Source organism: Staurois parvus, unplaced genomic scaffold (genome assembly GCF_062004578.1).
Source record: "Staurois parvus isolate SC_StPar_1 unplaced genomic scaffold, SC_StPar_1.0 ptg000530l, whole genome shotgun sequence".
Taxonomy (NCBI): domain Eukaryota; kingdom Metazoa; phylum Chordata; class Amphibia; order Anura; family Ranidae; genus Staurois; species Staurois parvus.
In genome coordinates, this window is record NW_028318326.1 from 5,276,630 (window position 1) to 5,292,466 (window position 15,837).

At 33.7% G+C, this 15,837-nt stretch overlaps 1 protein-coding gene and 1 long non-coding RNA gene across 2 annotated transcripts; one reads left to right on the forward strand and one right to left on the reverse strand.

The window, feature by feature from the left end:
• Positions 1-3,408: 3,408 nt before the first annotated feature.
• On the reverse strand, positions 3,409-6,218 carry HOXD11 (homeobox D11). The gene is made up of 2 exons (XM_089690457.1): positions 5,280-6,218; positions 3,409-4,219 (listed from the first exon to the last, which is right to left on the reverse strand). Exons 1-2 carry the CDS (start codon positions 5,878-5,880, stop codon positions 3,987-3,989), a joined length of 834 nt encoding a protein of 277 aa, XP_089546583.1. The 5' UTR covers positions 5,881-6,218; the 3' UTR covers positions 3,409-3,986.
• Positions 6,219-10,080: 3,862 nt separating this feature from the next.
• LOC149451597 (uncharacterized) lies at positions 10,081-14,794 on the forward strand. Its single transcript, XR_016315000.1, has 2 exons — positions 10,081-10,265; positions 12,830-14,794. It is a non-coding gene; the product is annotated as an uncharacterized LOC149451597 (long non-coding RNA).
• The last annotated feature ends 1,043 nt before the right edge of the window (positions 14,795-15,837 follow it).

Below are 15,837 nucleotides of genomic sequence, written 5' to 3' on the forward strand. Positions count from 1 at the left end.
GAATATATATATATATATATATATATATATATATATATACTCTCTCTTTGTATAATATAGATAGATGGACAGGTAGATAGTGTATATATGTGTAGATAAATAGATAGATGGATAGATAGATAGATAGATAGATAGATAGATAGATAGATAGAGTGTGTATATATATATATATATATATATATATATATATATATATATATATATATATATATATATGTGTGTGTGTACATACATTTACACACAGAGAACATTTCTGAATGTAAGAAAGTACTATAGTAATTTGATATATGGTTCGATGCATATCTGCGTGTGTAGATAGATATATGTTATATTATTCACTACATTATATATTTTTTAATTATATATATATATATATATTCACTACATCATTCACGCATTTCTCTCTCTCTCTCTGTAGGAATATATACGTGAATGTAGTGAATAAAGTTTGTGACAGAAACATTATATATATATATATATATATATATATATATATATATATATATATATATATATATATATATTCATATTCACTACCTTTATATATATATATATATATATATATATATATATATATATATATATATATATATATATGTGTGTGTGTGTGTGTTTGTGTGTGTTTATTTTTTCTATCATAAATCTATATCCTACTGGAAACACTATGCTGAGGATCCAGCAAAAGCGTTTTCCCCTCTCATACCTATTGCTTTTTCTATTCATTTTGGCATAAAGCAATTTTTCCTCCACCGTTTTTTGGGATACACACAGTACAGTCATTTTATGATTGTCTCGTTAAAGAAAAAAAGTGGAACAGATCATCGGGGAAGGTAATTAGAGAACGTGAAATTGATACATCACAGAATAGATATCCCATTGCAATCACACGACTTGTATGTATCATTTCTGTAGGTTTTGAAAAACTGCACCTGAAGCAAGAGAACTGTTCTATTGCGCTTTCATAGACACAGCACTGGTTTAAAATACTTCAAATCAAAACTTAGTAAAACAATATTATTATAAATGTATTTTAAATGTATTTTAATTCAGAGACTCTCATATAATTCAACTTGTAAACTGAATACATCTATATAAAGAAATACATATGTTTCAAATTAAAATCGTGTATTGTAATAATATAGCATTAATGCGATATATACATTTCTTTTCCATTACTTTGGAATGATGGTCTGTCATTTCTTTCTCCTCATCAAGCAGCTAGTCACTTTCAGTAATGTAACTTTTCATAATACGAAGAAAATGAATTATTCTGTTCTATTCTGCCTATATCTCTATAGGAAAGGGACAAGTGTCGGCGTGTAGGATCAATGAATCAGATTTCCTTCACCTGTATCTAACTAGATATTGATATTCGGTGCATATATTCACAGCAAATTAAAAATATAAGTTAAATTATATATATATATATATATATATATATATATATATATGATCTTGGAACTTGAATAACGATAACATCGTGGCAATTTTTGGATGTTCAGTTAAGAGTTCAGGTATAAAAAAAAATGTACGTATTCAGGCAATAATTGCTCACAACCTATGGTGTACTTAAATATTTCAGCACAAACGTCCTCCCCACTAACAGTTCACTGCAAAATTTTAGCTTCTAATTTGTTCATAGAACCATTGGGTACAATAAATATTCTGCTCTCATCTCTTTTTATCTTCCTTTAGCTCTTATTATGAGGTTACTCTTTTATCATCTAGCATAAATGCACCCCCCACCACCACCACTCATACTGATGCCACCATTTAGTCAGTATTATAACTTTATACAGCATCTAGTGGAGAGGCAAGTCTCCCACCTTTCTGTGTTCAACTTAAAATGGAATTCTGCTATCAAAGTAAGTTTTGTGTAATGCAGTTTTCAGCACACAGTAGCAGTGATGCAAAGCTCAAAACAGGTATTACTTAAACAATATTTCAAAAGAACAGTTGCTGTAGAGAAAAATCTAGAAACCTTATGTGACTAGAGGTATGGGATATAAAAGCTGCAACATTTTAGCCATTTGCAATACATCAGTCGCCCTCTTGTGGTCAATTCAGATATAACACCTCAAACGGCACCTAACTCTTCTGGATGAACAATGCAAAAAGGAAAAAAAAGACAGAAAAGATTCAAATCTAATCTAATCTAATTACACATTTGTCTAATAATCTATATCTATCTATTTATCTATCTATCTATCTATCTATCTGTTTATCTATCTATCTATCTATCTATCTATCTATCTATCTATCTATCATCTATTTATTATTAAGCTTTTTTTTTTATTGAAGACAAAATAATCAAATCTAAAGGCTACAACTGATTAATATTTTTGGATATTAAGTAACATTACTGAAGATCATTGAAGGAATGTATTTTGGTGAACAGGAAGCTGCATCATGATCCCATATAAGTATTTTCCCATATTTAAAATAACTAGTTTACAGTGTGCTATATCTATATCAATTGTTTTCCCCTTTTTTTTTTCGTTTTATTCGATTTTTAGTATCTAACCCACATACAACATATAGGAGTCTACACAATACGTCATGGTTAAGTAATGGTTTTTGAGCCTGTTTGTGAAAAAAAAAATGCTGTTTTAGTGATTTACTTCTACAATAAAATATTTTAGAGTGAAGATATTTCAAGCCACAGTAGTGGGTGGCAGCTAAGCAAAATAATAAGAGAGCCTTAAGGCTTTTAATTATTCGGGAAGGTGAAAGGTGATGACCTTGACATTTTGGAAGTTCAAAGGCAACTGCTTAGTTTTTGCCCAAATTGAAGCATTTTTTTCTTAACAATATATTTCTCTGCCTCTCTCTTTGTTCTGAGCTCCTTATTGTAGGTCTGTTGCCTAGTTCTTGTCTAACTTTGCTCTGTGCCAAGATAAAAAACGCCCACTGAGTGCCATTGAAGGAACCAGCCCCCTTTCTCACTTCTTCCTTTATTGCACTTTGCGGAAATCGCTGTTAGCCCACCAGAAGGTGTCTAATATAACCCAATTATGGTGCTTGGATCCCCTACTTTTATTGTGTTGTCTAGACAGTTCAAGGTTTTGTAAACAGCCCAGTAGGTCACGCCATATAAAGTGTAAAGGAATAAGCTCAACCAAATTCTTAAACTCACAAAATAAACAGATTTTTTCCAGACCCTGACGTTTGATCCTAAAAACAGCAAATGTCATTTTATTTTTCTTCAAACTGCCAAAAAATACTGTTTTCATTATTTATATATATATATATTAGTGATGGCCAGCGACTGATGTACGATTTTTAGAAATTAGAGCTCTATAGTACAAAAACTTTAATAAAACCATTTAAAAAATCTCCACCAGTTTCTTCTTCAGTATCATACTTTTCTATTGCTCGACTAAATAAATGAACATTATATGAAACGTATTCAGGTTGGTAAAAAATAACATTGAAAATTTAATAAATATGTACATATGGTGGGGTTATATAATGCAATAATTGCTGACAGAGATACTTAAAGAACTTTGAGAGACATGGAAACTCATGCAATGTGTTCAAGTTAACACCATTTTTACCATAAAACAATTTCCACAAGAGAACATATTAGTCGTGCACAGAGAAGCTATATATATATATATATATATATATATATATATATATATATATATATATATATATATATATATATATATATTAAAGCTGCATTCGTTTAATTAAATGTGTACTGTAGTCACTGTAGTTATGGTAGCTGGAAGCCACCCTGGCTGCTTGCAGTCAGTCTAATACTGTATAATCAGTGTTATAGATTCAGGGAAGAAAAAAAAACACACCATTGGCTGCATTCTGTAAGTGACGTTTTTAAGACCCTTTCCTTACCAAGAAGGCATCCTCCAGAGGTTTGGAAATCCTCTCATGATATCATGGTCCAAAAAAATGAAAGTTGGGATCCCCAAATATTGTTATTAATTTTTTGTTGTTGTTAATAAATTGTGCATTTTTTCCTTTCAAAAAAGTGGATTTCCAGTGAAGTACTGAAGTCGATCCCTGTTAAGTTTCTTTTCTTTCATCCTTCGGTTCTGGAACCAAATTTTCACTTGGCGGTCAGTGAGGTTCAGCATCCTGGACAGCTGTAACCTCTTCTCCTTGTTGATGTACACATTGAAGAAAAATTCTCGCTCCAGCTCCCGGATTTGATACTTGCTATAAGGGCATCTTTTTTTCCTAAGCCGCTGGGAAGCTGCCAGATATTGTTTTTTTTAAAAAGAAAGAAACATATTTTTAATATCATTGATAATATAATGTGACTTTTCTTTGAGTATAATTCTATTATAAACTGGTATGTGTCCTTAAAGTATGCCTCAGTGGGTGTACTGTCTAAGAGGATCGTTTTTGAAAGTCTCTAAATAAAAAGGTACAATAACAGTAAAGGTCACATACATAATATGTATACATAATAAAATTATATATATATGTGTGTGGTGAGTGCGTGGTGTGTGTGTGTGTGTATATATATATATATATATATATATATATATATATATATATGTGTGTGTGTGTGTGTTTATTACACAAAATACACACCATACACACCCCTGCCATGTTTACAAGTTCATGTGATTGTGCCTACAGGTATGCATATAGTACAGCTGTGTGTATGTATGTGTGTGTATGTATATATATATATATATATATATGTATATAATATATGTATGTGTGTATATATATATATATATATATATATATATATATATATATATATATATATATATTACACATACAGAAAATACAGCTGTACACCATAAACACCCTTATCATGTTTACAAGTCCATGTTATTGTGCCTCTAGGTATATTATACATACAAAAAATACAGATGTACACCATATACACCTCTGTCATGTTTACAAGTCCATGTTATTGCGCCTATAGGTATGCTATACATACATAAAATACAGATGAACACCATATACACCCCTCTCATGTTTACAAGTCCATGTTATTGTGCCTATAGGTATGCACATAGTACAGCTCTCTAGCCAATGCTGAAAGGCATCTAAGCCTCCATTGTACGACACTATCCAAAAGAATGCAAGATAATGTGCAAAGCATGATAACGAAAGGGAGAATGTTCAACAAAAGGCTATCTTCCTCTTAAATTAGTTCCCTGTCGTAAACAGACTTTACAACGGTAAAAGGAACCTTATAGGATATATAAAACCCTTGAATGCTTATAAAATAGCACATAAAAGGAGTCTGACAAAGTGTTGGCCTTGTACTCTTGCCCCCAGTTGATGCCTACCTGAACTGTTGCTCTTCTCTGCTGCAGCAGGCTCCCCAGAAGGGGAATCGGGGCTATTGTCGCTTGTCACTTTCTTATCTTGGGTAGAGGTGATTTTGCTATTTAGGTTGGAAGTTTTGAGCTCAGACTTTGCAGGCTGCTCCTCTGCCTCCACCTGGTATGTTGGGTTTTGGTTGGCATCATAAAACTGGTCAAAGCCCTGTGGAAGGATCCCATTCCTACCCACTGTGTTGTAGAAGTTAGAAGGAGCACTGGAAGGTCCATGGTGGTTGCAGACAGAGTCCGATTTGAACAAGACATCCGTTCTCCTGTTCGCAGGCTGGATGAGGTCCCTGTGCATGACATCTTCACTGGGGTAATACGACGGGTAACTGCCCCGGTACTGCCACTTACTGCGCTCCAACCCATACTCCCTGAATGCCACTTCCCTCACAGGTTGCACATGAGTTAAATTGGAAGAATAGGAGAAAGTCATAGGGCAGGAGGAGGACTGGGACAAAAACGAGGACTTGGTGGAGAAATCCGATGGAGAGACATAGTAAGCGCAGCCAGGCAGATACATATTGGGTGCACTGTTGTTGCAATTCTCAAACTCAGTCATCTCTCCCTTTTTGCGATGGAAAGCAACAAGGAGATTTCACTGCATTGAACAAGATCCATCTATTGCTCAAGAGGGCTTGGACAGCATCAACTAAGAAAAAACCGTGAACGTGTGCTGACGTGCAATTCATCTTGATTGATTCTAGTGGTAATTATGTCACGTGATCCCATGTAGAATGTCCTTATATCTATAAGAGCCCTGCAGAATGAAACATCCCTCGCACACTGCACAAAGGTGCTTCACTGCTACACTCTGCACGTTTGGGGGTTTCTTTTTTTTTGTACAAAACAAGATACATTTCTATCCTCCCCCAGCTGTTGATATATATAGCAGTGGCGTGTACACAGCTCTGTACAGTAGCTACCAAGATCTGCCCCGTTCTCCCTATTTAAAGGATGAATCAGCTCATTGCTATTTAACTAAAATGCGTATTTCAGAGAGCAAGCTTATGATTATAACCACAATATATAGGTTTACACACAAATAAACAGTTATCCGAAAGCCAGCATCACAATATCAGATTACATTGGAGGCAATGGAGGAGGGCTTTCATTATCACCAGCATAAGGAACCATGTGTATGCTGCTAGGATAGATGACAGAAAAAATGGACTTTTGTTTAAAAAGTACAAGCCCTCTATGGATAATTGACTTAAGAAAATGCGCATGTATGCGCCCCATGTTAATGCGCCCAATGTTCTCCTTCCTATAATCCCAGGAATACATACAAACAATGACTATTTTTATATTTCATCACATTACAAATCATCACACCGATCACTTGTCCTATATTAGTACATAATGTCATTAGAGCAATGCACACCATCAGAGGCTTGTATTCCTTGGTCTACACCCGCTACATACAAGTACAAATAAACCAATAAATACCAAATGCATATAGATTTGTCTCCAAATGTCTGATAACAAAGCACATACACACAACCCCATAGAGAACACCATTAATAGCATTGGATATGGCACTACTAGTATAAAGGCGTAGAAACATAATATTCACTATATATAAACAGCTGTGAAGAATACTATCCAAACGCTCTCTCTCTCTCTCTCTATATATATATATATATACATATAAACAGCTGTGAAGAGTACTATCCAATCTCTCTCTCTCTCTATATATATATATACATACATATAAACAGCTGTTAAGAATACTATCCAAACGCTCTCTCTCTTTCTATATATATATATATATACAGCTGTGAAGAGTACTATCCAAACTCTCTCTCTCTCTCTCTCTCTCTCTCTCTCTCTATATATATATATATTTATATATATATACATACATATAAACAGCTGTGAAGAATGCTATCCAAACTCTCTCTCTCTATATATCTATATATATATTTATATAAACAGCTGTGAAGAATACTATCCAAACTCTATCTATCTATCTATCTATCTATCTATCTATCTATCTATCTATTTATCTATCTATCTATTATAGGTCATGGCGATGACTTGTCTAAAACGCAATTTCCTATTATAGAAATACCCCTCAAATATCACAAAAAAGGAAGGTTGCACAGCCTTTATTACGACATAAATGAAATATTAAGCTTAGCAGACAACAAAGCCCTGATAGGAATACAAAAGAAACGTAAACAGAAGGGATAAAAAAACAAGTACATATACAATACACAAAACAAATATACCATATATATCATATTTACCAATATCTCATATTTGTTGGCAGCATATACACACAATATATAACACAATTGGGCTGATTTACTAAAGGATGTGACAATCATCACTCAATAAATTGTCTGAATAATCGCTTTAATGACCCAATCATGAAACAAGTAATCAGGAATTTCTTTCATATGACTGGATAGGTGAAGAGAAATAGTCACACGATTTATGTGGAGATTCTCAATTCCTTTAATAAATGCTCCTCTATCTCTATCTTGTAGAAGAAGTGCTAATAACACACAGTGGCGAAATCTACACATCGGCCATCTTGAGCAACAGATCACATCTGTATTGCAGATCGTACAAATGTGTGATCAGTATCAGTGACTTTAGATCATCAAAATACATATTTATAACTCCTTCAAAGGCGCAATTTTGAAGATATTTGGGTAGATTAAAAAAAAATCAGACTACCAAGAAAGGCCATGATAATAGTGCATCCCCACTAGTCAAAAAATATGTTTGAAGAGGAACATGGCCGCTGCTTTCCAACCAGTACACACAAAAAAACCCCATAGACATGAACACGGATACTCATAGATAATAGATCCATAGATATATGGAATATAACACGTGGCCACATGTGTCCTATGCACTATCTACAACATAGCTATTGTTCATGTCTGCGGACTTTTTAGCCCTTTTTATTGCATTTGACTTAATATGGTTTTAGAAAATACGTGTCATATATTCCCATTTTTTACCAAACTATTTTACTACAAAAGAAGACTAAAATGTTTAAGTCCATATACACATACTATACAATGAGAGGAGAAACACACATGCGACACATACGCACCACAGCACACATGTGTGAATTTCGGAGGGTTATACCCCGCTGTTTAACAAATAATCTGTGAGATCCAAATAAATTATTATGTCTTCAGTTCAGAATTGTACTAAATTCTTTACATTTCTATAGGCGTCCTCACGCTCAAGCTATAGTGATGACAAGATATATATTATATATATATATATATATATATATATATATATGTATATATACACAGTATATATATATTACACATAGATTGTACACACACATATATATATCTGTATATGTATATATATATATATACAGATTTATTTATGTGCGTGTGTGTATGTATGTGTGTGGGTATGTGTACACACGGTATACACACATTATACACACATACATACATGCATACCCAGACAAACAGATGTGTACCTTAACGTTTTCCACAACTGTGTCTTAACTGAACTGCATAGAACGAGATACAATTGAGCCTTGCTTTCTCCTCTTTTATAATACATAACACATTTGCACACACCAATACAAAACATGACAGATAACGTCGATGGTCACACACACTATAAGATCTAATGTTGCAGCCAGATGCCCAAGAACACCAAATCTATTGTAATTCTGGGTATTCGTTGTGTACGCCTGGATGTGACTTTGGTATCTACACATAAAACACCACCCAAGCTACACACACACAACACTACACACAACCTACACACAACACTACACACAACCTACACACAACACAACACAACACACAATCACAACACACACATGCGTACAGGCAGAAGTCACAACGTGACAGACAATCCGATGTTGGACGTGTGCACACTGCATATGGAAGACGTATACATCACAGAATACAGATAAATACGTTACCATGAGATGTCTTGAAACATTTGCAATCATTTTCTCACTGAAAAGGTATTTAATTCTCAGTGACATTTCCAAGTGTTCAAATGAGGTATAACAGCCTTATTTCATCAAGAAAAATCTAGTTCTATATCTATGGGAAAAGAGGAGATACCGTGCTATAGTTTGTGCCACCCAAGATAAGACACTAACTTGACCTTAACTTTGTTATGGCGCCCCTAGTATCTGCAGAACGTGAACAGACGCTGTCTGGCAGCTCTCGTAAAAACTGACTGGAGAAGAGATTCTGAGTCATTTCATTTATTGCCACCACAGTCCTGCAAGAAAGCTACCCCCTTCCTCCTCACAATGTAGGTATTTTTTTTTTTTTTGCTTGTTTAGCTGCCACTGCAAAAGCCTTACCATTTAAACATATGTGTGCCTTTTCAGCCTAGCAGCCAGCTGTACACTAAAATCCTGCTTCCACCATTTGCCAGGCAGCCTCAAGGTGCTGAGCTATGTAGACAGTCTAGACTAGTCTAGCCTAGCCTAGCCTAGCCTAGCCTTACACTTGTATTGCTCAACATGATTACATGAAATTAGCCATGTACCAGGCTATCCATCATATTGCTAAAGGCATCCATCTATAAATACAGTCACATATAAAAATCATGTTTTACAAAGAATAACAGACCCTAGGTATAGTGTTTATCCACACAGTAAAGAAACTCCATATTTAGAGCTACTTGCACACACACACTTCTACATAAACACATACATTCTAGCATCTACTCGGCCACAGTCATTGCTCTCCGTATGATACATCCGTCCATATTGGTTACACTGTAGTTAATTAAGAACTACTTTCATTATTTTTTTCGCCAGTTATTTAATTTTATTCATATACAAAATCGAATGTTACATCAGACAATGTCTAATGTGGATATGATATATATATATATCTGTCATATATATTTGTCATATATCAGCTGTGTTGTCTAATTTCAGAAATTTTTTTCGCCATCCACATATCAGATGCTCGCCTAGCTGGACAGGTAACTAGCATTGAATTGTGTGTGAGTGAAAAAAATCATAGCTATAGATACATATTTACATTTCTATAATGAAATACATTTGTATTACACGTACACATTGCGCTTCTTTAACTACGTTTCCTTAACAAAACTATAACCAAACTAAAACATGACAATAACATTAGCATAACACAACTATTTCAAAACTATAATATAACATTAGAATGTAAAACTATAACATAGCTATCACATAACTACAACAAAACTATAACATAGCTATAATATAACTATAACAAAAATATACCATAGCTATAACATAACTAAGAAAAGTATAACATCGCTATGATATAACTATGACACAACTATAACATAACTACAACAAAAGTATAACATCGCTAAGATATAACTATGACACATCTATAACATAACTACAACAAAACTATAACATAGCTACAACATTACTACAACAAAACTATAACATCGCTGTGACATAACTATAACAAAACATATAGCTGTAACATAACTATAGTATTAATATAAAACAACTATAAGAAAACTGTTACATAGCTATACCATAACGATAACAAAACTGTAATATAGTTATAACATACCTGTAACAAAACTATAACATAGCTATAACATATCTACAACAAAACTATAACATAGCTGCAACAAAACTATAACATAGCTGTAACATATCTACAACAAAACTATAACATAGCTATTACATGACTATACCAAACCTATAAGAAATAACATAGCATTAGCATAACAATACCAAAACTATAACATAGCTATATCACAACAAAACAATAACATAACATTACTATTGCATGTAGTAGATTGAAAGCTAAATAGAAATAGTATTTTTTTTCTTGGGATGATTTTAAAAGGGGGTGCGCAGTGTGTTGGTCTTTCATATGTTTGTTTTAATCATCCAATTAGATTTAGGGGGACATTTATTTTTTTATTATTTAATGAAAAGTAATTGGATGAACCAGTGTATATGTGAATAAACGAATCCCACAACATATATTAACAACAACAGAGTGGGAATCTTGTGGCTGTGTGAGTGAATTTGGATTGTGTGACCATCAAATATGCCAATCACATTGCTTACAAACACATTTCTACTAGTTTAATAACTTTGGTTACTGTATATTATTTTTATAAAGACTGGACAACAGGATAATTCATTAGGCTAGAGAGAAAGCAGCTTTTGTCCCAGTAGCAGTGTGTTTTCCTGCAGAGGTGTACATAGCGAGCAGAGCTGTGATGTTGTGCTGTCCTGGGAATACACAACTCACACTCAACTTTCAGCTGTTAGAATCATTTAAAAGCTCACTACGTTTGCCAAGTGTAAAAGACAAGTCCATGGTACACCAGTTCAACCTACTAATGAACACAGACAGTCCGTTACTCAATCACACATCTTGATGACAGACCAAAAGCTTTTCCTATTTACTAATTACTACTGCTAAGTGGATCACTAACTAGTACTTCGTTAGCACATGCTTCAAAAAGGTTTTGGTGTGTATGTCCACGAGAGGCTGAAAAGAAAGGTTCACCTGATAAATTATTGGTGGATTGTTTATTTCTAGATATTAACTTCTTTCTAGGTAATCACTAATTCGTACAGGAATAGAGCGTCACCACAATTATTCCATGAGCTATTTTCAAAAAACAACTATATTTGTCTAAGAATTTCAAATATATCGTAATCAAATTGTAAGTAAATCTAATGATAATTGCTTTGGTATCGACACCTATACGATAAAACGGGGTCCCTTAACACCTACACACACAATGCACACATGTAAGTATAAATCCTGTATAATAACATGTAACACAAACACATTCACACGTATGCATGGATATATTTGGTTATTTTAGCTATGACATACTGAGACACATTTACACAAGGAATATGAGAATGTTCACACAAATTCAAAAGGAACACAGGAGGAAATAAACATGTACATGTACAAAACACACAGAAAATATACATCATATTTATTGCACTATACACAACACAACTGTATTTATTTTTAAAGAATTGGAAGGTCTTCATTCAATAATTAGTGTGAGGATTCACAGAAATTATCCAGTATGAAATAAGTAAACAGGAATTTTCTTTTCACTTGATTGGGTCGTTGAAGTGAATTTCACTCAATTGTGCAAACATCCTCAAATTTTTCAGTAAATCTGCCCCACCACCTTCTTATCTTGGCCATATATAAAGTATTTATCTATCTACTCTACTGATGTGCGTCTTCTTGAAAAGATTAGTCTATGCATGGAAGGGTTGAGAAGTCTTGGTACAAACAATGCTCAGTCGCTGCCTTTTTTTAGGAGTGGGGGTGGAAGTCAGACTAGAGGGACATAAACTGGGACAGAGAGCAAAGCATCGGACTTCAATTAAACAAAACAACAGTAATGTAGGAAGTATGCTTAGATCTATAGACAGTGCCTGGTCTATGGGTTCCCATGAGCACACATAACTGGATCATAAAAGACATCTCACTTGTATGTTGCTGTTACTAACATTTGTTTTCCATTTTAAAAAAACATGTCCTTATACAAAGGCCAAAGGCATGGTCTCTGGATGGCTGCTGTCCAGTCACGTTCAAGTGGACTGCATTCCTGACGTTCTCCTTTAGACTCACTCAATGGACTGCAAACAAAGCCAACGATCGGAGCACATGCATTTTTTAGCACCCCCTTCCCTTTGGAATTGACTATGACTTTACCGCAATTTTTAGTGAATTGTTTATGGATTGTTTTTTTATCAACACAAATATGAAGCTATTTGTTAGATATTTTTTGTTATTTAAAGGCTATTAAACAGTGTGATGATGGAAGCACCCAATCTTCAGGCCACAGAAAACATTTGTATTGTCAATATTCCATGGGCAGACACTCTCAGAACAACAAGACCAAGAAGAGTGAACACACATGTTTGGTGTACAGAGGAGCACATTCTACATCTAGATCAATGCATCCGATATGGATTCTCTGAGCACTTCAACACACTCGGGTTGCAACTGAATATATTTACTAAATGGAATTATAATCATTGCTTAATCCTAAAGAAACTCAGGAGGCTGTCAAAAGTATGCAAAAAAAGCAAATATTAATATATTGAGGATTTCTATCTCATCGTGACTCAAATGTACAATAAAACTACCAAACGGCAGCTCTGCCTTCAGTGACGACTTTTATATTTTCTTTAGGTTTGGGTTTTTGGAGCTTTCCAGCAGAAAAAATACTAAACTCTCCTCTACATGCACACTGGGTTAAAAAAAAATATATCAGTTACCTTGGCAGAAAAAAACCCCGCTGATATAGAAACACATAGGATAACACTGAGCTGCTTCTACAGGCAAAACACAAAGCTCCTGTACAAGCAGCGATTTTTGAGCCAGTGTGCATAGAGTCGCCTAAACTGTATTCAAAAATGCTCGGCGTTTTTTTTTTTTGCCAAGGGAACTGGCGTCTTTTTAAGCCATTGAATACAAACTTAAAAAGAAATTGCAATCCAACCCTACCTCTGTGCATAATCAAGTAAAAATAAGGCAAAAGTAAACACACGTACAGCCTATCAGAAAAATATATTTACAAATTTTTTTTTTCTATATATATTTATGCATTTAAAAACTAAATATTTATATATAAAGCATTCCTTGAGTGATCTGTCCCTATATTTCATGCATTGCAACTGTTAGTACTAGGAGGACACTAGATATGACATTGTGGATTGATAATAGTACCAAACCGTGGGGGAGATCTGCTAGAACTGGAGAGTGCAAAATCTAGTGCAGCTGTGCAATCGAAACCAATCAGCTTCCAGGTTTTATTGTTAATTGAACAAGATTGAAGTTTGAATCTGATTGGTTACTATCTACCAGGTTCTAATTGCTCCAGTTTTAGTAAATCTCTCCCTGTGTGCGTGTTTATTTTTTTGTGTGTGTGTATGTGAAATATATATATATATATGCCTATTATATAAATATTATGAATGCGACCTCTCTAATTTATTGTATATAGTTAAAAATAGGTGGTTATGAGCTTTTTTTTTTTTTTTTTAAAAAGAACAAGACAGCACTACCTGTCAAATAACCTGTATCTGTATATGATATTTCTTCCTATACTTGCTCAGCATATAGGGCATTTTTCCTAACTGCCAAGTAAGCAGTATATATATATATCTATATATATGGATATATATATGTGTGTGTATATAATTGTAACTGAAGCATTCTGAAAACATTGTTGACATTTGAAAATGCTATACTGCCATGAATCTTATTATTAGTCTATTTTACCCACTGAAATAGTATGTAATATTATATGGGAAAAAATACATGTCTATATGTATGTTTATATATAAATGCTTGTAGCTGAAACATCCTCTTGAAAACATTACAGCCGTTAGAAAATGCTACAAGTCATGAATCATATCGTAAGTCTATTTTATCCATTGAAATAGTATGTAATATATGCATATGTTTTAACTGTACAAAAGATTAAACACAACACATTGACTTGTTCTCGGGTTGTTTTTTTTTAATTAACAAATGATTAAATGCAAAAAAAGAAGTAAATGATTTATTTAAAATGTATGTATATATATATATATATATATATATATATATATATATATATAAATATATATATATATACATACATACATACATACATACAAACACACACACACACAAGCTTTGTTTGTTGTCACAGTATTATATTATAAATACTGAACGTATTCATAATATATATATATATATATAGATGTTACATTGTACAAAAGTTCCAGTATGTGTAACATACTGTAACATACTCGACAGACCAAGGAATTACAGCACAGTAGTTTTCATATTTTAACAGCGTAATTCAATATATATCCAGTAGGTGGCAGAATCATCCCACTTATCGAATTTTTCCAGCTGAATACAATGCATGCATTTTTTTTCTCCTGCTGGCTGCGTCATGTTATCTTAGACATACGATTGAACGAATCCTTCCTGTTTTATAAAACATTATAACCACACTAACCACAATGGAAAGATCATACATGTATGTAAACAGTATTTGCTGGAAGAAAAATTGCCCAGAGGAGTTATTAGTAATATGAAAGGCTGCGGACAACGTGATAGTCTAGTGAAGTGTCTAGCCTGTGTAATGAAATGTTGAGTGTTCACGTTCATTGTCAAGGCCAAATATTCCCTGCATGTAGAAAATAAATAATAGTAGAAAAATCTCCAAGGTCAAGTACACTCTTTCCATTTCGGGTTTCAGAATTTCCACAATTACTTCATCTCAGGACGGGTATTAGCATTGGGAAGAAGACAAAGACAAGCAGGTTGCAGGATAAGTAATTTGTGTGTCAGTTGTATGTGTGTGTAGGCAGAGGAAGGACAACTGACACCACATTCGCTGACAACGATGAACAATAGAGGTCCAGTTGTTGGCGTATCAGGTCCTGCAATTTTAAGGTTGCATCAGCCAGTTTGAAAACAAATACGTTCCCTTCCCTGTAAGATGCTTCTAGTAACAAATCACCAATTTTTAGTAAGTCGATGCATTGACATTT